General features: G+C 41.0%; 1 protein-coding gene across 1 annotated transcript in view; it reads left to right on the forward strand.

The window, feature by feature from the left end:
- The window catches only part of LOC149275966 (laminin subunit alpha-2-like), a 411836-nt gene that overhangs the window by 119420 nt on the left and 269408 nt on the right, over positions 1-23008 (forward strand). Inside the window, 4 exon segments of the mRNA XM_089504075.1 lie at positions 4700-4789; positions 5872-5989; positions 9299-9477; positions 9823-9922. Coding sequence (XP_089360201.1) covers positions 4700-4789; positions 5872-5989; positions 9299-9477; positions 9823-9922 — 487 coding nt within the window.

Below are 23008 nucleotides of genomic sequence, written 5' to 3' on the forward strand. Positions count from 1 at the left end.
GGACCACTACACACTTGCGGCTACTTCTCCAGACACTTCTCTGTAGCCGAGAGGAATTATGATATTGGGAATAAGGAACTGTTGGCGGTTATCCTGGCCTTGGAGGAGTGGTGTCACCTGCTGGAGGGGGCCTCGGTACCGACCTTGATTCTGACCGATCACAAGAATCTCCAATACATGGAGTCGGCTAAGTGCCTCAATCCTCGCCAGGCAAGGTGGGCTCTCTCCCGATTTCCGTTTGTGCTGACGTACCGTCCTGGTTCAAAGAACACTAAAGCGGATGCACTATCCCGAATGCATACACAACCAGAAGAGGAGAGTAGAGACCCGGAACCCATCGTCCCTTCTACCAAGGTTGTTGCAGCCATTCGGTTACGGGGTTACGCTCCTCTGCTGGATCGCGTCACTCGCTCTCAAGGCCAAGCTCCGGATTCCTTGCCTCCGAGGAGACTGTTCGTTCCTCCCAGTTTGCGGATACCTGTTCTACGCACTCTACATGGTGCCAGGACCTCAGGACATTCAGGAGTGGCACGTACCAGGGAGCTACTTTCACGGACTTTTTGGTGGCCTCATTGGGGCAGGGACGTTACGGCGTTCGTTCAGTCATGTACGAGATGCGCGGCCAAGAAGTCCTCTCGCACTCGCCCGGCTGGCCTTCTTCGACCTCTCCCTTGTCCTTCGGTTCCCTGGACTCATGTGGCCATGGACTTTATTGTAGAATTGCCTCCATCCAGGGGACATACCGTGATCCTCGTAGTGGTCGACCGTTTCTCTAAAATGGCCCACTTTATTCCACTACGGAAACTACCCAGCGCCTCTGCTTTGGCGGACATCTTCATCCGGGAGATTGTGCGGCTCCACGGAGTACCGTCCGAGATCGTGTCGGACAGAGGTACCCAGTTCGTGGCAAGATTCTGGTGTGAATTTGCGAGATCCCTGGGCATCACGTTGGCCTTCTCTTCAGCATATCACCCGCAGATGAACGGTCTGGTGGAGAGAGCAAACCAACATCTGGAACAGTATCTGCGTCTCTTCATCAGTGATCATCAAGATGATTGGGTCGATCTGTTGCCATTTGCGGAGTTTGCAAGGAACAACACGCTCCAGGAGTCTACCAGGATTTCGCCTTTCTTCTGCCTTTATGGTCTCCATCCACAGTCCCTCCCAGAGACATTACCAGTTTCAGCTGTTCCAGATCTGGAGGAGAGACTTGCTTCCATTCGTACCACCTGGGCTTCGGTACATTCTGCACTAGAACACGCGGCTTTGCTCCAGCAACGTCAGGCCAACAAGAGGCGCTCTCCCAACCCCTCGTACCGGCCTGGCGATAGAGTTTGGCTGTCTACACGATTCCTGAGACTCCGGGTTCCGTCCATGAAATTGGCCCCACGGTTTATTGGGCCCTTTCCAGTTCTACGGCAGATCAATCCGGTGGCGTACGAACTTGTACTGCCCAGAACGCTCCGCATCCCTCGGGTATTTCACGCCTCATTGTTGAAGCCCCTAGTCTGCAACTGGTTTACCCGACGCGAGAATTCTACTACCGAGACTGCCAGGAGGGCTTCGGAGAGACGGACTCCCCGAGTAATTCTTGATTCCTGGCGGCAACAGGGCAGTTTACCACGACTGATACGTGCGTTTCACGCTAGGCGTCCTTCTCGTCCTGGTGGTCGCCCTGAGGGCGCCCTTTCAAGGGGGGGTACTGTTACTTACCTGCCCCTAGCTCCCACGTTGCCTCCGCAGCCACCACACAGGAGAGGGAGACCCCCTTCCAACACACGACCACCGGAGCCGCCACGGAGGAGAGGGAGACCCCCTCCAACGCACGGCCACCGGAGCCGCCACGCAGGAGAGGGAGACCCCCCTCCAACGCACGGCCACCGGAGCCGCCACGCAGGAGAGGGAGACCCCAACTCACGGCCACCGGAGCCGCCACGCAGGAGAGGGAGACCCCCCTCCAACGCACAGCTACCACCGCAGCAGCCGCCTCGCAGGAGAGGGAGGCCGCCATCATCTTCTGAACTGCCGCGCAGGAGAGGCAGACCTCCTGGAACACAGCGTCCGGCTTCGGCACTCGCGCGCCCTCTAGTGGCGAACTCCCAAACTGCAGGCATATATGAGGGGAGATTGCGCCACAATCATCATGGTGGCGATTCCCGGACATTGGAAGTGACGTCATGAGGTTTGGCGGGAGATTTGAACTTCCTCTGCGGTTCCTATTTAAACCTCTTCAGTTCTGTCTGACATTGCCTTCTGTTGATTGTCTATGCCCTGTGCTAGTACCCAGATAGCGTTTTTGATTCCGTATTCCCGTGTATGATCCTGGCTTGTCTGACTTCGTTGATTTCCTGATTCCTGACCTCGGCTACGTTTACGTTTATCCTGTTTTCCTGAATCCTGACCTCGGCTCCGTTATATGACTATCCTGCTCTCCGGAAACCTGACCTCGGCTTGTTTGACCTGTTCTGTCCTGGAGTCCTACCTGACCACGGTGTCTCCTAACTACTTGTACGTGACACAGGCATCATATACACTTTAATGCATATGATGTTTCTGGGGTCCCTTTAAATTATCATGATATCCCCCTTGCAAATGCATGAGATGATTCATGGATTTGCCCCCCCCCTATTTTTTGTGCATGAGGTACTTTTTTTATTACTTTTCAAAGAATGCATCTTGTTCATTTAAAACTAAAAGATAAAGTATATAAAGTATTTTGCATAAATAACCTGTAATTTTATTTAAAGGTATGTACTGTAGTCAGTTAGACTATTGTGACATCTTATAAAATTATTATTTCAAAAGAGATCAGCATCAAAACATTGTTTGTTTTCAACCTAAAATAGCACCTTTCCTGAAAAGTTAAAAGGTATTTAAGTTTATTTAAAATTTTTATGTAATTTTGGAGATAGTTAAACATGTCTGTGTAAATTAATAGTAGTCATACCTTCCCTTTTAAGGTATTTAACAACAGCAATTTCTTCTTAAATTAAGTTGTATATATAGTTACATACCTCTAACTATAACATTACATGAACGACCATGCAAGGTGGACCTGTGCCTGTTATGATTAAGGAAGAAAAGGTTAGTCATACCTCTTAAGTGTCCCTTTTTAGAAGAGACAGTACTTCTTTAAGACCCTAATCTCTCTGTCCGTCTAGGAGCTCAGAAAAGAGGGACATCAGGGAAGAAAGGAGAGATGGGGAAAGGTCCTACAAGTCTCAATAATTGTAATGTTTATTTAAAAAGCATAAAATGTGTTAATGGTTTTGGAGAGAAGCTTGTTAAACATGCAAACTGAGTCCCTTTCAATTTTTAATATTAGTTTTGGATTTTTAAAATTATTGTCATTTTCTTTTCTAATTTTTATATAATATGTTTTTGGACATATGTGTTCTAGTTCTGCATCTTAAACCAGTCTCCTAGACAAAATCCTCTGACTTCGCTGCTCATTGTTATTCGCCTAGCTGGACATTTTGACTATGGAGGAAAGGACTTCATGGGCATTGCCATGAAGAATAACATCACTGTGGTATTTGAGCAGGGAAAGTCATCCAAAATATCACAAAAGCAACATCCCCTAGGTCTTCAAATAAGGACATTTTAGATAAAACCAGCACTTTGTTTTAAGGTTAAGGTGAAAAGGTATTTTTTCCCGTGGGTCTTCCCCTTTAATTATTAATAATAGACAATATTTTGCAGTATTGCCTAGACCATAACTCACATTAAAGACAGCTTCAATAATTAATTTACATTTTGCCCAGTCTTTTTTGTAAAGAACAAGCAATAGCTCAAAACATTGCACTGATAGTAATCATATTCAGATCTGTTTTCTCTGGCCAACCTTTAGTTGAGTGTGGCACAAAAAAAATGTAAAGTTAATTGAATGAACAGGTAAAAGTAAGACTCTGTCCTTATTTTAAGGCATTTATATAATTAAATAGAACTATAGGGGATATTTACCACAGGATTCTAGCAGCCATTTTCTGAATGGGATAGAATATCAAAGTGCTTTGCTGATCCTCATAAAAATTAATCACTGTAGGAGAGCAAATGCTGATGATCTGTTTGATGATGCAAGGGGTATTCAGCTTAGCGATTATGGTCCTGTCTCTCTGGAAGACCTGTGTATTTGTTACAGTTCTGCTGTGAATGAGGAGCAATGAAAGGGCAAGCAGAATAAACACTTATAAATCAGCCTCCAAGCACCAGGTTTTTTATTTTTCAATTTCCTGTTGTGAAGGGTCATTTGTAATTTTTGCTTGCTGGCAAGCATGGCAAAAGTAGAGACATCCTACAGCGCAAGGAAAAGACACATTTGATTCTCTTAAATAATCTAATAATATTCATTAGTTTTTTTTCTTCATATGTAATATCATTTTGATAACTACAGAAATAAAGAAAGCTATTTTTACATTACTCATAGAAAAGTACTGTAGCCGTGATATTACCTCGCAGTACTCTCGCTTCCAAAAGTAGACAGGTCCAGCCTGGACTAACCCTTTTTATAGGATTTTGGACGGCCCTGGGTACAATTGTCCACCGTACCATGCAAACAAGTGCATTGCGGGCCACCAGTTGGACAGCCCTGTTCTAAACTATAACTATAAAATAAACTATGTAATATATCACGATGGGTTATTGGTACTATTGTTCTGTTTTCATATATTTACCATCACATTTTCCCCTTAATTTACAGTATTTCTATTCAATAAAAGACATATCTGTTGGTGGAAGGTGTGTTTGTTATGGCCATGCAAGTACTTGTCCTCTTAATCCAGCAACAAATGTAAGTATTAAAAAAAACTTTGATAAACCATAACCTAGTAGAAATTTTTCTGTATAAACATTGAATTATGCCTAAATATCCTTAATCCTAGGTGGTAAATATAATAAGGTAGTTCAGAAGGTAGAAGCCAAGATGGCTTACCTTTTTAATTTCAATTTTATTTTTTAATTGAGTTTGTGCAATATGGCTGTCCTAATTTAAATTGCATAGTAGAGTGTCATAAGGCTGACATCATTGTTAATGGACTATTTCCTAGATCTGAAGAGCCTATGGATTAACTGTAAATATGTGATAAAGCCTTCACTGCAATAATATAGAAACTGTACTATATTATATCTAGCGTGGGTAGAATAACATAGGAAAATGAAGAGAAACTACCTCTGGAATAACACCCATTAAACTTTTTTTTTTTTATGAATGCACTTCCTTTGCTTGTTGAGTACTTCTTGTTATTTTTGTTGACTTCATTTGTAATATGTTTACCCCTGATTTACAATGCCGTAGGTGGCAGTAGACAGCAATTCAAACTGCGGAAATTAAATTATGCTTCTGAAAGGCAGATTCCAAGACATAAACATAAAATACAGGCATGGTCTTCGTGAACCACAGGTTTTAAGACATACATACATAGTATTCAGGCATTCAGAAATATCACCTCTGTGTCAAAGTGTTGAAATGCTTATTGAATAAATGTGCCATCATTTAGTAGATTTTTAAAATGTTCTAGTGAAAGGTGAAGATTGGTTCATACTTTATTTAATCATCTCTGAATCACCTTGAGTATGTCAAAAGGTAAACCCTGACAAAAAAACATCATATAACTGCTAAGCATTGTCACGTATGCTTTACAATACTAATGGATACATCATAGCATTTACTATTTCATGCTTTTAAAAACTACTTTACGGGGAGCAAAAAAAAACCATGCAATCCAAAAAAGTCTAAATAATTGATCCAGTAAATTCACTTCAATGAAGAATTCCTATGTTTTATGTACTAGCTTATAGTACATCAGCGGTACTTAGCGGACAGTATTACTTCTACACCTAAATGTTCATTATTTTTCTCATTAACCATTACAGAAATCATCCTGTGAATGTGAGCATAACACATGTGGTAATAGCTGTGATCGATGCTGTCCCTTGTTCAACCAAAAACCTTGGCAAGCAGGGACAGCACTCTCAAACAACGAGTGTGAACGTAAGTAGTCCTTAACTCTGCAGAGTCTTTGCGCTAGTTAATACAATACTATTTTATACTGTATGAACCACAGTATGTATCTTAAATGTGTAAACAGGCGTTAATATAAAAAAACCAGGACCCTTGTCCTTGCAAATTGTTAGTATCTCTCATGTCAGTCCTGGCTGTCCCAGAAATGAAATTTTTTTATTTTTTTATATGTACAGTATTCTTTTTTATTGTCATATGACACAAAAGTCAGTGCTAATATATTGTTTCATAAAATTTGAAAGATCATCCCCCAAACCAAGGACAGAAAGCGATTGCAGCATCAGTGTTAAATGACAAGCTAAAGGTCATGTCTACAAATGCTCTCAGTTTAGGGAATAAGATCCATGAACTTGTAACAGTTTTGACAACTGAGAATGTTGATATAGTGGCTGTTACTGAAACATTGTATGATGAGAAAAATGAATGGGACATATCAATACCGGGGTACTCCTTATATAGAAAAGACAGAAAGGGCAAGAAAGGGGGAGGGGTGGCCCTATATGTGAAAAATAGCATAAAATCTAACTTAATACAAGTTGGTGAGGAGAATTTAGAGTCGGTTTGGGTTACAGTACAATTTGGCAAAAGTAACTCGCATAGGTGTGATTTATAGACCCCCAGGACAAGTAGAAGAACTAGATAATCTACTAGTGGAGGAAATAGCTAAAATGACAGTGAATGACAATCTCCCTGATGTGAACTGGAAAACGAAAGTAGCTGGTTGTACCCAGAATGCGGATATTCTAAACTCCCTACTGGGATTATCTTTAAAACAAGTAGTTGAGGAACCAACTCGTAACGAGGCCATTTTGGATTTCGTGTTCACAAATGGAGATTCGTTAACATATTTCTGTAGGTGTTAACGAATACGAACAGTGACTGAGTCACACCACACAAAAACAAAAGTTTTAGATTTTAGAAAAGCTGACTTTTCTAAAATGAGAATATGTATAGAGGAGTCATGATCAGACTGGGACAATCTAAATGGCGTTCAGGAGAAATGGGATTATGTAAAAGCAGTATTATTGAAGATAACAGAAAATTGTATTAGGCTGGTCAGTAAGAGTAAAAAATTAAAGAAACTGCAGAAGTGGCCAAAATCGTAAAAGACAAGAAGTTAGCCTTTAGTAGATACAAAAATACCCAAAGTGAGGAAGAGGCAAAGAAAGTTATAAATTATAAGATCTGCGAAATCACATGCAGAAGAGCGAATTGCCCTGTCAGTAAGAAATGGAGATAAAACATTTTTTAGATATATAAATGAGAAAAGGAAAGTTAAACAAGGATTAGTTAGACTAAAAACAAAGGGAATGTATGTAGAAGAGGATAAAGGTTTAGCTGACTGCCTCAATGAATATTTCTGTTCAGTTTTTACAAATGAAAATGAGGGAATGGGACCTCAGTTGGAAAAAAAGACTGAATCATTTGAAATATGTGAGTTTATCGAGGCGGAGGTTCTACTTCAGTTGTCTAAGGTAAGGACAAATAAGTCAATGGGGCCTGATGGGATACACCTCAAGTTATTAAAAGAGCTTGGGGGTATACTAGCAAAACCGTTAACTGATATATTTAACGAATCATTGGTAAAGGGAGTCGTCCCTGGGGATTGGAAAGTAGCGAATGTTGTGCCCATTCACAAAAAAGGAAGTAGGGAGGAGTCGGGCAACTACAGGCCAGTAAGTCTTACATCTGTAGTGGGTAAATTAATGGAAACTATGTTAAAGGAAAGGATTGTTGAACATCTGAAGTCACATGGGTTTCAAAATCAAAAACAACATGGGTTTTCCTCAGGAAGATCATGCCAAACGAATCTTATTGATTTTTTTGATTGGGTGACTAAAGTAATTGATCAAGGTGGTGCAGTAGACATTGCGTATCTGGATTTCAGTAAGGCCTTTGACACTGTTCCACATAGAAGACTTATAAATACACTGCAATCTCTGAGTTTAGATCCCAATGTTGTTGAATGGATTAGGGAGTGGCTGAGTGACAGACAACAGAGGGTTGTAGTCAATGGCATATATTCAGAACAAGGTCTTGTTACCAGGGGGATACCTCAGGGGTCTGTACTTGGACCCATTCTCTTTAATATTTTTATTAGTGATATTGCAGATGGTCTTGATGGAAAGGTATGTTTATTTGCTGACGACACAAAAATTTGCAACAGGGTTGATGTTCCTGGAGGAAGAAGCCAAATGGCAAACGATCTAGGTAAACTGGAAAAATGATCAGAGCTGTGGCAATTGCCATTTAATGTGAATAAATGCAAAGTAATGCACCTGGGTCATAAAAACCCAAGGGCAGAGTATAGAATATTTGATACTGTCCTAACCTCAACATGTGAGTAAAGGGATTTAGGGGTAATTATTTCTGAGGATTTAAAGGTAGGCAGACAATGCAGTAGAGCAGCAGGTAATGCTAGCAGAATGCTTGGTTGTATAGCGAGAGGTATTAGCAGTAGAAAGAGGGAAGTGCTCATGCCGTTGTACAGATCACTGGTGAGACCTCACTTGGAGTATCTCCAGAAGGATATAGATATGTTGGAGAAAGTTCAGAGAAGGGCTACTAAAATGGTTTATGGATTAAAAGATAAACCTTACCAGGACAGGTTAAAGGATCTTAACCTATATAGCCTGGAAGAAAGACGTGACAGGGGGGATATGATAGAAACATTTAAATACTTAAAGGGAATCAACAAGGTAAAGGAAGATTTATTTAAAAGTTTATTTAAAAGGAGAAATACTACCACAACAAGAGGACATAGCCATAAGCTAGAGGGGCAAAGGTTTAATGGTAACATCAGAAAATATTACTTTACGGAAAGGGTAGTGGAATAGCCTTCCAGCAGAAGTGGTAGATGTAAATACAGTAAAGGCATTTAAGCAAGCATGGGATAAGCATAACGCCAAGCTAGATATAGGATAAGGGCAGGTACTAAAGGAAAGTACTCAGAGGTTGGACAGACTGGATGGGCCTATTGGTTCTTATCTGCCGTCATTTTCTATGTTTCTATGTTTCTATCATGACTAGTGACCTAGTTCTGCAGTGTATTATTTTAGTGTTTGCTTTAGTTATTCTAATATAAGTTATTTTTAATTATTTTTCATTAACGGCTGATTCATGTCTTCTCTCATCACATATGCGTTGTCTTATTTTCTTTCCTTACCTTGTCTTTTATTAACATTTTCCTGCTTATGTTGCATACAAATTACTTATTGCAGTCATTCTAATGGCATTGGAGGAGTCCATTGTAATTATTGGCCATTGATTTTTTAATAGCTTGCAACTGTCACTGGAAAGCTGAAGAATGTTATTATGATCAGGAAATAGCCGACAGGCATCTGAGTTTGAATATTCATGGAAAATACATTGGAGGTGGAGTGTGCCTTAATTGTACAGTGAATACAGCGGGAATAAACTGTGAGACATGTGCTGATGGCTTCTATCGACCAAAAGGGGTACATTATCTTTTTTTGGGGGGGGGGATTTCATTTGGAGAAACTAAGGGATGTATACAATATTCTCTGATATACACTATTTGTTTTTTATATACTCCAGCAAAACCACAAATACCATTGTATGTGTATTTTTACTTATCTATTATAGAGTCAATGTTTTATGTACATTTCATTATTTATAAATTTAATTTAATGTATGTTTTCCTTTTACTTCATGAATAAAAGCTGTTTTATTTCTAACAATTTCCTGCAGAAAATCAAATAACTGAGTTTATACAATAATTGACCTGAGTCAGGTTTTAACTATACATAAATTAGTTCAATGGCTTTTTGTGTTCCACTTAGGTGTTACCGACTCATTCCCACCCTTGCCGACCATGTTACTGTGATCCCATTGGCTCGATACATAATATATGTGTCAAGGATGAAAAGCAGGTTACTAGAGGTATGTACTTTTTCTTTACATGACATCATTACATTACAATTGCAACAATGATGTAATGTCACATAACAAGTGTCACAAGTACAATATAAAATATTCTTAGAAAGAAGAATTTTAACTGCATTGTCTTTATAGTTCTGCAGGTTTATCAAGGTTAACAATATGCTAAATAAATATCTACATATAATATATATGACTAATATAATTTAATTTAATCTAAAAGTAGCATCCATTATCAGTGTAAACTATGTAATAATCAGTATCAGAGTATGTATATTTCTCTTATTTTATTATTCTAAAGTGGGGAATTATCTTGAGCAGTGTAAGCCTTTTTTTCTTTAAATCAATCTTCTCAAATGCACCAAAGCGCATTTCAAGGGGTTCAATAAGACCTCATGTGCATGCACAGAAAGTGCTCTTGTGGACTTTAGCAGCCACATTTGCCATGAATAGTGTGCATCTTCAGACAGTGTGCATATTTTCTTCACTCAAGAATACATAGTACTTTAATATGTATTGCTGTATGACAACCCCTTTAAGTGTTGATTTGCACTTTAGCATTGGTCAGCAGGCACTGAACTCAGAACTGTGGGACACAACATACGCTCATCAGCATATGGCAGGATATTTGGATCACCAACACTTTGCAGCTACAAGATGTTCTCTCTGCTGCAGGGTGCTCATATAACTGTATGTTATTTTTCATCAGGGATATCACTGTTCAGTCCTGCAAGTTCCTGGAGTCTAATCACATATTTGTTCCCCCTGATTCTTCTCCTGTTGAGAGGGTGCCAGAAACCTGAGGCCCTGACTCTCCCAGTGCACTTTGATTTTGGGTACTGGGTACAAAACTGGGGCTGTTGGGATTTAGTCTTGAGGATGGTAGAGGAACTAGAAAAGTCAGATGTTCAGACAGATCCTTTACGAGCTATCCACCAATCTAAATTTTCAGCTGTGCCTTCTAGGTCTCCTCCATGAGCTACTTCTTTGCAGAATTCTTTGTTTTTTCTCCTCTATGAATGGGACCTTAATTTCCATTGTCTATGTCTACACCAGAAGAGTTTACCTCATCATTATACAGTACCAGTAACAGCACAGTACAGTAGCCTTTATTTTACCATGAGGTCCTCCTATGTTGTTCACTGGGAGGTCAGGTACCCTGGAAACTACTTCTAATAGAGTGTCCTTCCACCAATCAGCCAACTTGTTCATCAATGCTACTCCTAGATTTCTAAGCCTTATTGTATTTTGTTATGTTCATTTAGCTTCATAATGTCTTTGGAAGTACTGTGTTTTCTCTAATAACTGCCATACACCAAGAGCACACACAGCAGGAGTTCTTTGCCCTGATACACATAGCAAAGGGCTAAGCCCAAGACAAAACTAAGGGGACTTTGATGATCCCTAGAGTGTTGAGGCTCGGGTATAGGGAGAATCACAAGTTTAAAGGCATCTGGTAAGACTTTAGTTCCAGTATGCTGGATCACTGGTCTTGTGATATCTCCAATATTTCACCTGCACACTCCAGCCCTTCTTCAGGCCCTCAGAAGGGATTCAATGAAGTAAAGTTCCTAATACCATTCCCTGATGGAGAGTGGCTTGCGCCCTCAGGATTTTCACTTCCCCAGGCTGATTATTTTACTGCATTGTGACATTGTCCTAGCCTAGGAAGAGGTCGATTTCCATTAGCTAAGCCATAGAAAAATCACCAGGCCCATACTGGCTGTCTGTCACATTGGGGAGAGGCACTTGATGTGCCGCTTTGATCTGCAGCTGGCAGCTGCATGAGCAAAAAAACATATCCAGCAGTACGTCGCACGTATGTCATCAGGTGGCCATAAAGGACAGATATAGTGAGAAAAAAAGTTTCTTTAGATTCCTTAAACACTAATGACAACATAATTGCAGTAAAACTTTAATGAAATTATATAGAAAAAAATACCCTTTTCTAGCTGCAACACTATCCATATAGCATGCTGAGTGCATCTATATTGCATAAAATAGCGAATGATCAAAGACTCTATTGGTCACCTGCAGGGGCCTCATTGGGCATAAACCAATAAAGCAATGGATAGCGCAGGATCATATGTGGGGGGGTCAAATCATAGTGTAATACATAAATACATAAAGTGGATGTAAATAGTTAATCTCCTGCACTATCCATTGCTTTGAGATTTGTATTATTTGGACACTTTGAGGAGTGTCTAGGATAGCTGCGTTTACACTGTGGGTATTTGATTTATTTTTACTGTGTGGAACATTGCATTTTATCTTTGTCATAAACCAATAAAGCAGAGCAGCCCTTCGTTGGTTGATGCCAGAGGAGCTCCCTGCCGGGGACCAATAGAGTCGCTCACGCCGACCTTTAACTCCTGACACCGAAACTTGGCCTGGGGAGGGAACAGGAATTAAAGGTCCATAAGAGCTACTCTATTGGTCGCTGACAGGGGCCTCCTCTAGCATCAACCAATTGGTTGATGCTAGAGGAGGCCCCTGCAGGTGACCGATAGAGTCGCTTGCACTGACCTTTAAGTCCTTCCGCGAACCTACGGATTCTCGCTCCCGTCAACCCATGCGATGCTGTGTAGACAAGAGGGGGAAGGGACCCAGGAGATTAGTTAGGGGACATTAACAAAGACAATCACGAAGATTCTTTGCTTTGTGTGTCTTCGTCTTCATGTACTTTTTGCCGCCACGTTCATTTCTTCGATAATATGGTTGAACAACGAAAACACACCCTTCGTGTTCGATTTCATGTTGGTCTGAATACAAATGCACAAGTCTAATCTTTATCCAGTAGAATCGAAGCATGAATATAAAGGTCTTTGGAGGATCCCTGCTGGGATCTCTGATTGCGCTCCCTGATGGCTGATCACACACATTGTGATCAGCAATAAAAGTCTATGAAGCCCTGCTTGCCGATCAAATAAATGATACAGCTAGCTCAGTGATGTCATTGTGGCATCACTGGCATACATACAATGTGCAAGAGATCCCAAATACTATTTCATAACAGTACAAAGCTAAAAAAAAATGTAAAAAAATTATCTTTCAAAAAATAACACCCGGAAAAAATTATAACACACCTCCCCTGTTCACTAGCCCCAGACCCATTAACCCACAATTATTAACCCCTTAACGAACCGGGCTCGGTTTTTCTTTTTGTACCCTGTGGGACCGAGGCTGTTTTAATACTTTTGTGGTGCTTGTGTTCAGCTGTAATTTTCTCCTCACCCATTTAGTGTACCCACATAAGTTATATATTGGTTTTTTCAGGACATGGGCTTTCTTCAGATACCATTATTTTGATCGTATCATCTTATTTACTATAAAAAAAAATAAAAAAAACATGGTGAAAAATTGAAAAAAAACAAATTTTATGACCTTTATTTGAAAAATCTTTTACTCACCTAAAAAAGCAAGTAAAAAAACTAGCTAAATAGATTCTACTACTTGTCCTGAGTTTAGAAATACCCAATGTTTTTATGTTTTTTTGCTGTTTTTTGTAAGTTATAGGGCAATAAGTACAAGCAGCGTTTTATGATTTCCAAACCTTTTTTAAAAAATCTGGTCATTCTGCCTCCATCTCCTCTTTGGAATATCTTTGAAGCCGGTTAACTCAATTTAACCCCGTCAAACCATATATTTTTGAAAACTAGACACCCCAGGGTATTCCAAATGCTGTTATTTTAACCCTTTCCATGCACCAATTATACAACTACACTTTGTCAAACTTTGTAATAGTATTTTTTTTTATTTTTTTTTTCACACAAATTGTACTTTAGTTATAGATATACAGGCCCTGGTATATGTCACTGTCAAACAACCCCCCAATATGTGTTCAGGAACATCTCCTGAGTGCAGTGATACCCGACATGCATGGGTTTGTCGTTGTTTGAGATTTAAAATGCCACATTTGGGAAGTGCGCTTTTTTTCTCCATTTTGGTCAGTCTGTACCTATGACCTATCTTTGAGCTCGGCCACTCCAATTTACCCCATCAGCCATTTTTTTATATATTAGACACCCCTTGGGTATTTGAAGTGCTTTTATTTTAACTCTTTGTTGAGATTTTTTGAGAAATTTTAGCACTTGCTCAAAATAATAAACTTTATTTTTTTATTTTATTTTTTTAATACTTTTTTTATATTTTTTTACACATTTTGCTGGTACTGGATGGTTTTATCTAGTGACATCACTGCATAATTATTTTTAAACGTTAGCACATTTTTATTTTTTTTCCCATTTTATTTTTTTTTTAAATTATTTTTTGAATATTTTACTAATCACATTGTGATTAGAAAGCTGGGCTCCATTGACTTGCATGGTTGAGTGCAGTACCTGTATTCAACCTGCAAGTGCAGCAAGAGTTCTCTAGAGGGTCTGGAGACCATCTAGCGAACTCTTTCATCTTTATTGTTTTTTTTCCCGGGCCGCCGCCATCTTGCTGATGGCGAAGATCACCGGCAGCTGCGGCTGTGACCGCTCTCCGGAGCGGTCACAGCCTATCCAGAGATAAGTGTTTAAGTTTAGGAGGCGATCGTTGATCGCCTCCTAAACGCTTTTAAAACGGGCGTCCGCTGCCATACATTGTACTGTTGACGCCCCGGGGAGGGGTCAGACATGGCCCCCGATGCGGATCTCGGCCTTGCTGAATGCCTCGACATCGAGGCATTATAGTAACACCGTTTAAGCGAAGAAAGTGATCTTTTTAAAAATCTTATTATAGGTTTTTACATACTAGTTTCTATGGTTTCAAACAAAAGCCCTGTTTTTTCTGAAAAATGGATGTATGATTTGTGTGGGTACATACACAGAAAAGGGAGTATTGATTAAAACAATACATGGTAAAAAAACGGCAAAAAAATACGGTACATGGGGTACTAAAAAAAATTATATGGAAGGGGTTAAATAGAGCATTGAACTCCCTAAGCATTGTTCCCCCCTCAAATGTTTTAAGCTTAGTCAACAGACCTCCTTCACTTAAGGAGTCATAAACCATATAAGTACTAAAAAAAAACATTTAAATGTATATTTGACATTGTAAATGTATATTGGATATTGTAAAACAAACACATAGACCATCATTGTACTTGGAAGGATACCCTTGAAATCTTACGGAAAGCAAATAGACGATTAGATGCATAGATCACTTTATTTCATGCAAATGTCTACGAAGATTACCTGTTAAAAAGATTACATAATTTGTGTAAATTATCTAGTTCTTCCCAAAACTTGTTACAATTTCTAAAATTGTGGGTAGCTGATAGCTAACAAGTAACAGTAGTCCAGTTCCAGATCACTGACTGTAACGTTGCACCCTTCGCTGGCTGGACTTGTTTAAACTTTGAGTTGCTCATTCCCGTTTCCAACCTCTAGTGGTCGCCCTTGCCACTCAGAAACACTCAGACTCATTATCAGGTCCAGCTGCAGTGTATTACCTGATCAAGCCAGCCTATATAAACCTGCCCAGCCCTGCAATCTGGGCCTTGACATTGATGTTTGAGGACTACCTGCTTTGGTTCCTGCTTTGGTTCCTGCTTTGGTTCCTGCTTTGGTTCCTGCTTTGGTTCCTGCTTTGGTTCCTGCTTTGGTTCCTGATCTGGTTCCTGATCTGGTTCCTGAGTTGTGGCCAGCGCCCCACTAAGTGGACTCCCAAGTCGAGTGCCCTGCAAGTGGGCTTCCTGCCGTGTGCCCTGCAAGTGGGCTTCCTGCTGTGTGCCCTGCAAGTGGGCTTCCTGCCGTGTGCCCTGCAAGTGGGCTTCTTGCCATGTGCCCTGGAAGTGGGCTTCCTGCCGTGTGTGCCCCTACTAAAGGGCTTCCTGCCGTGTGTGCCCCAACTAGAGGGCTTCCTGCCATGTGTGCCCCAACTAGAGGGCTTCCTGCCGTGTGTGCCCCAACTAGAGGGCTTCCTGCCGTGTGTGCCCCAACTAGAGGGCTTCCTGCCGTGTGTGCCCCAACTAGAGGGCTTCCTTCCGTGTGTGCCCCAACTAGAGGGCTTCCTTCCGTGTGTGCCCCAACTAGAGGGCTTCCTTCCGTGTGTGCCCCAACTAGAGGGCTTCCTGCCGTGTGTGCCCCAACCAGAGGGCTTCCTGCCAAGTGACTTTCCTTGTTTATATTTGTTGTACCATCATATACAATACAACTCTTAATCCTGATCTTCTGTCTGTGGTTTATTTCCTGCGCCTGTCTGTAACAACCCCAGGCCATCATGCATCATGAGGTACAGACAGTGCCCCTCGTATCCCCTGCACCTGGGCTCCTATCAGACCTGCTCCCCCGGTTCGTGACACTGACCAAGCCAATGATTAATGAAACTTCGTATTTATGCTAGATTAATGACCCTCAACAATCTAGACTCTTTGTTCTCCTAGCACGTTTGCAGGAATTTATTGATTTGTCGATAGATCCAATGCAAACGTTTGTGAAAAACCTCTGCTTAAATATATAATGATATATTGAAGGTGTATTATCATATATACAGTATATGATTTATTAATGTATATAGCCTACAGGGAAAAGCATATGACAAATTCAGTCCCATAGCTATAAATAAAAGGTTCTGCTGTTAGAAGCAATACTCTTTAACCCCTGCGCGACCTTTGCCGGTTCAGGACCGTCATGACAAGAAGGTCACTAAATGACCTTTGACGGTCCTGAACCGTCAAAAAATTAAATAAGCTTAGAAAGTGATCAACGATCACTTTCTTCGCTTAAACGGCGTTACTGTAATGCCTCGATGTCGAGGCATTCAGTAACGCCGAGATCGGCATCGGGGGCCATGTCTGGCCCCTCCCCGGGGTGTCAACAGCCGCCATACATTGTATGGTGGCGGACGCCCGTTTTAAAAGCAAGATGGCGGCGGCCCGGGAAAAAAAACAATAAAGAAGAAAGAGTTCGCTAGACAGTCTCCAGACCCTCTAGAGAACTCTGGCTCCACTTGCAGGTTGAATACAGGTACTGCATTCAACCAAGCAAGTCAATGGAACCCAGCTTTCTAATCACTTTGGAAAAAAAAATGAAAAAAAAATGTGCTAACATTTAAAAATAATTATGCAGTGATGTCACTTGATGAACCATCCAGTACCAGCAAAATGTGTAAAAAAAATATAAAAAAAGTATTAAAAAAAATAAAATAAAATAAAAAAATAAAGTTTATTATTTTGAGCAAGTGCTAAAATTTCTCAAAAATCTCAACAAAGAGTTAAAATAAAAGCACTTCAAATACCCAAGGGGTGTCTAATATATAAAAAAAATGGCTGGTAAATTGGAGTGGCCGAGCTCAAAGATAGGGCATAGGTACAGACTGACCAAAAGGGAGAAAAAAAGCGCACTTCCCAAATGTGGCATTTTAAATCTCAAACAACCCGACAAACCCATGCATGTCGGGTATCACTGCACTCAGGAGATGTTCCTGAACACACATTGGGGTGTTGTTTGACAGTGACATATACCAGAACCTGTATATCTATAACTAAAGTACAATTTGTGTGAAAAAAAAATTACTATTACAAAGTTTGACAAAGTGTAGTTGTATAATTGGTGCATGGAAAGGGTTAAAACAACAGCATTTGGAATACCCTGGGGTGTCTAGTTTTCAAAAATATATGGTTTGAATGGGTTAAATTGAGTTAACCCGCTTCAAAGATATTCCAAAGAGGAGATGGAGGCAGAATGACCAAATGACCACCTGGATTACGCATGCCCCAAAAGTAGCCTTTTACCAGCCAAACAATCTGACAAACCCATGCATGTGGGGTATCGCTGTACTCAGGAGATGTTCCTGAACACATATTGGGGGGTTGTGTGACAGTGACATATACCAGGACCTGTATATCTATAACTAAATTACAATTTGTGTGAAAAAAAAATAAAAAAAATTACTATTACAAAGTTTGACAAAGTGTAGTTCTATAATTGGTGCATGGAAAGGGTTAAAATAACAGCATTTGGAATACCCTGGGGTGTCTAGTTTTAAAAAATATATGGTTTGAATGGGTTAAATTGAGTTAACCGGCTTCAAAGATATTCCAAAGAGGAGATGGAGGCAGACTGACCAGATTTGTTAAAAAAGATTTGGAAATCATAAAACGCTGCTTGTACTTATTGCCCTATAACTTACAAAAAACAGCAAAAAAAACATAAAAACATTGGGTATTTCTAAACTCAGGACAAGTAGTAGAATCTATTTAGCTAGTTTTTTTACTTGCTTTTTTAGGTGAGTAAAAGATTTTTCAAATAAAGGTCATAAAATGTGTTTTTTTTTCAATTTTTCACCGTTTTTTTTATTTTTTTATAGTAAATAAGATGATACGATCAAAATAATGGTATCTGAAGAAAGCCCATCTTGTCCTGAAAAAAACAATATATAACTTATGTGGGTACACTAAATGGGTGAGGAGAAAATTACAGCTGAACACAAGCACCACAAAAGTGTCAAAACAGCCTCGGTCCCACAGGGTACAAAACGAAAAATGAGCCCGGTCCTTAAGGGGTTAACGTTTTGATAGTAAAAATGAACTCTTTCACTATAATATGCATCTGAATAATAACTTTATAATACATTTTCTTAATGTTGATCCCATTTTCTTTCAAAAAATTTAAAGTGCAATAAGTACAGCCATGCCAAAATAAAATGTGAGTAGAATATGATCTGTCAAGTAGTAATTTGTTGTAAGGTTGTAAATCAAGCAATATATATTAAATGCATTATAATAAAGTGTACATTATCAGTATGCATGTTTTAGGAGAAAAAAGTTCATTTCTTGGAAAATGGAAATGAACTGCGGTCGTAAGCCAAGCACTTACCAGGGTAATAAGCCATCTAAGCTTCATAAATGTAGAAAAGAGAGTTTATAGGACGAAGTTGAAATGATACACTGGTCTCCTTTTACTTCTCCTCTCTGCAATATACATCCTCATATGCGCGGTTAATGGCACATTACTTCCATGACCAAAACAATCCATTAATAAGCAGGGAAATTTCTACGATCACATGCGTAGGCTACAATTTTAAATATAATACAATTTACTGACAAAAATGTCCTTGTAAGTCAATTCAGCATTTTTGTTGAATGTACCAATGAATGAACAGAATAGAAAAGGGAACTTTTAAAAACGTATTAGCTCGCCATTGAGTATTGAAATAACATGTACATTTAGTAATGTTCATCTCTGGTCTTTAAAGATGGTAAAAACAAAGTTTATATCTCCCCTTAAGTTTCTCCTTACCCATTCTCTCTAGATTGTAAGCAGGGCCCTCTCTTCCTAATGTATAGGTCTGTTGATTCGAGTTTTGTCATACCCTTTCAATATATGTACCGTATGAAGCTCTGAGTAAATTATTGGTACTATGCAAATAATAATAATAATAATAATAGTAATAATAATTATTATTATACAAATAACAGTATATTATGCCAAATTTTTAACAATTGAGAATATATATATAGGCTTCAGGAAAAAACTTGAGCTTGTTTTTGACAAAAGATATTGTAGGTGAGGCATTGTTGATTAAATGGATTCCAAAAGTTAGATTATTATTATTATTTATTGTTTTATATAGCGCCATCAAATTCCGTAGCGCTGTACAATGGGTAGACAGGACATAACAAGTAGTATGTTACATTACAAATTGACTAACAGAGACAACAGGTGAGGAGGGCCCTGCTCAAAAGAGCTTACAGTCTAGAGGGAGTTGGGTGTATTACACAATAGGCAAAAGTGCAGTTGTTAGGGATAGACCAGCCACACTAGTAAAAGTATTGCAGGAGAGGGCCTAGGAAAGGTGAGCTAAAGGAATATGGGAGTATGGGAGGCCGTCAGTGTGCTATGTTGTAAGCATCCTTAAAGAAGTGGGTCTTGAGGGATTTTTTGAAGGAATAAAGGCAGGGGGAGAGACGGATAGACCTGGGGAGGCCATTCCAGAGGATAGGGGCAGCCCTTGAGAAATCTTGTAAGCGGGCATGAGAGCTAGAAATCAGAGGAGAGGATAGAAGGAGATCATTGGATGAGCAGAGAGACCAGTTAGGTGTGTATTTAGAGATGAGAGAGGAGATGTAGGGAGGGGAACCGCTGTGAAGGGCTTTGAAAGTAAGAGTGAGGATTTTGAAGCGAGTCCTGAAGCGCACAGGTAGCCAGTGAAGAGACCGGCAGAGGGGAGAGACATTAGTAAAGCGATGGGAGAGGAAGATGAGTCTGGCAGCAGCATTCATGGTGGATTGTAGAGGGGTGAGACGGTTAAGAGGGAGACCGGCTAAGATAGAGTTACAGTAGTCAAGACGGGAGATAATCAGGGCATGGACAAGAGCCTTAGTGGTATGCTGCTATCACGGCTGACCCGTGAGCCGAAAAGGTAGATGGTTCCTAATAGCAGATGGCAACCGCAAAGTCCGAGGCGAGGTACAAAACGATAATCCAAAAACAGGGTCAGGTCACACGCAATGGTCGAGGCAGGCAGCAAGGAACGTAGGTCAAAAATCAGAAGGAAGGGTCTGGTACACTAGTAGAATCAATCAGGAACGCTTAGGTACAGAGGCAGTAATAGCTTGATACTTGAGCAATGATTTCTCAGCGGAAGGGGCTTTTATAATTTGAATTTGGCGCCAAAATGACGTCATACACAACTCCTACGTTGCCGGCGTCTATCAGCAGTAGCAGGGAGTGGACGCGTCTCCATAGCAACCTGGGACCGCGTCCTCCTCCCTGCTGCTCTCTGCCGGCAGTGGAGGGGCGTGCCTGCACGCAGCCTCTGCTCGTGTCTGTGTCGGCGAGCAGAGGCTGAGAGGAAACCCGACGCCGAGACCTGCCGACGCTGGAGCCGAGGAGAGGGTGAGTTGATTTATGACAGTACCCCCTCCCTAACGGTAACCTCCGGGAACCGATAGGACCGGGTTTAGATGGATGGTTCCTATGGAAACGTCGAACCAAGGCAGACGCATGGACCGAGGACGCAGGTTCCCAAGACCTATTCTCGGGTCCATAACCCTTCCAATCAATTAAATAAAAAAGACGACCTCCCCGGAAACGTGAGTCCAAAATGTTCTGAACAATATATTCAGGGTGTCCCTCAACCGAAACAGGCGGAGGAGGTAACGGAGAATGTCTGGTCATTCTATTAATCACTACTGGTTTGAGTAGTGACACGTGGAACACGGGATGAATCTTAAGAGACGATGGTAAGGCGAGACGATAGGTAACAGGATTAATGCAATGTGTGACGGTATAGGGACCTATAAATCGGGGTCCTAGCTTTAAGGAGGGAATGGCTAACCTTATATGTCTGGTGGCCAACCAAACTCTGTCACCTGGACAGTAGACAGGTACATCCTGTCTATGTTTGTCTGCTTGCTCTTTATATCGTTGTTGAGCTTGTACCAGATTGAGCCTGGCTGCTCGTAGGGCCCTTTGCAAGGTTTTTAACCTTTGTTGCGTCTCAGGCACTGGCACAGATGGGATCAGGGTAGGTAGGTCAGGAGGATGGTAGCCATATAAAAGAAAGAATGGAGTCTCTTGGGTAGACGCATTCTTGTTATTATTGTGTGCAAATTCGGCCATGGGTAATAGGGAGAACCAATCGGACTGCAGGTAAGTAGTGAAGCATCGTAAATACTGTTCGAGACTTTGGTTTACTCTTTCAGTTTGTCCATTGGTCTGGGGGTGATAACCGGAGGACATGGCTTGGTCAATCCTTAGTCCTTTACAGAAAGCTCTCCAAAATTTGGATGTAAATTGGGAACCTCTATCAGACAGAACTTGGAGAGGAACTCCGTGTTATCGAACAATTTCTTTAATAAACGTTTCAGCCGTCTCTGCTGCTGAGGGAAGATGTTGCAGAGGTATAAAATGTGCCATCTTTGTTAGCCTATCCACTACTACCATGATTACAGTATGCCCATTAGACACGGGTAGATCCACAATAAAATCCATTGAGATTGAAGACCAAGGAGAGCGAGGAACGGGAATGAGCTGTAGCAACCCTTGAGGGCGTTGGTGCGAAGACTTGTTGCGGGCACAGGTCTGGCATGTCTTTACATAGTCTCTTACAGTAGATACCATGTGGGGCCACCAAAAGCGGCGACGGAGTAGATTAAGGGTTCCTGTTATCCCAGGATGTCCCGCCAAAGGTGCGTCATGACACATTTGTAGTACTTCACGCACAAATGGAGGTGGAATCAACAATTTTTCTTGATAATAGAAAAGGCCCTCTCGCTTTACAGTACGAAGCTGAGTTGGACGATTCTCTCTGCTTTGAAAATAATCCCGAAGGGTGTTGAGAAAGTCTTTTCTCGTTACCAGGAAATGTGTAGGAGGTATCACTGGTTGAGCCGGGTTAGGATGATCAGGTTCATTAGAGAATTGACGGGAGAGAGCCTCAGCCTTGCCATTCTTACTTCCTGGTCTGTATGTGATATGAAAATTGAACCTTGTGAAGAAGAGGGACCACCTGGCCTGACGAGGGAGCAATCTCTTAGCTCTCTGCAGATATTCTAGATTACGATGATCGGTGAAAATGAGAAATGGGTGTTGTGACCCCTCCAAATGGTGCCTCCACTCCTCCAATGCACACTTTATTGCCAACAACTCCCGATCCCCCACGTCATAATTTCTCTCCGGAGACGTTCATTTTCGTGAGTAGAAGGCCACAGGATGAAGCAAGTCTTTACCTCCCTGCCTTTGGGAAAGGATAGCGCCTACAGCCACCGTAGAGGCGTCCACCTCCACCACGAAAGGTAGGTCAGGATCAGGATGAACGAGGATTGGTGCAGACATAAATCTTTGTTTTAGAGTGGTAAAAGCCTCCTCAGCACTCTTATTCCACAGAAACTTGACAGTCTTAGACGTAAGGGATGTGAGAGGTAGGACGATCTTGGAGAAATTACGAATAAAACGTCTATAGAAATTTGCAAAACCGATAAAACGTTGCACCTCCTTACGGGATTGTGGTTGTGGCCATTGTTCAATAGCTTGTACCTTGTTCTTGTCCATTTCAATACCCTTAGAGGAAACGCAGAACCCCAGAAACTCAATCTGGGTAGCCTCAAATTGACATTTCTCTAACTTAGCGAATAGATGGTGGGTGCGAAGACGG

This window comes from Sceloporus occidentalis, unplaced genomic scaffold (genome assembly GCF_023333645.1).
Source record: "Sceloporus occidentalis isolate IW3139 unplaced genomic scaffold, rSceOcc1.0.p SCAF_254, whole genome shotgun sequence".
Taxonomy (NCBI): Eukaryota; Metazoa; Chordata; class Lepidosauria; order Squamata; family Phrynosomatidae; genus Sceloporus; species Sceloporus occidentalis.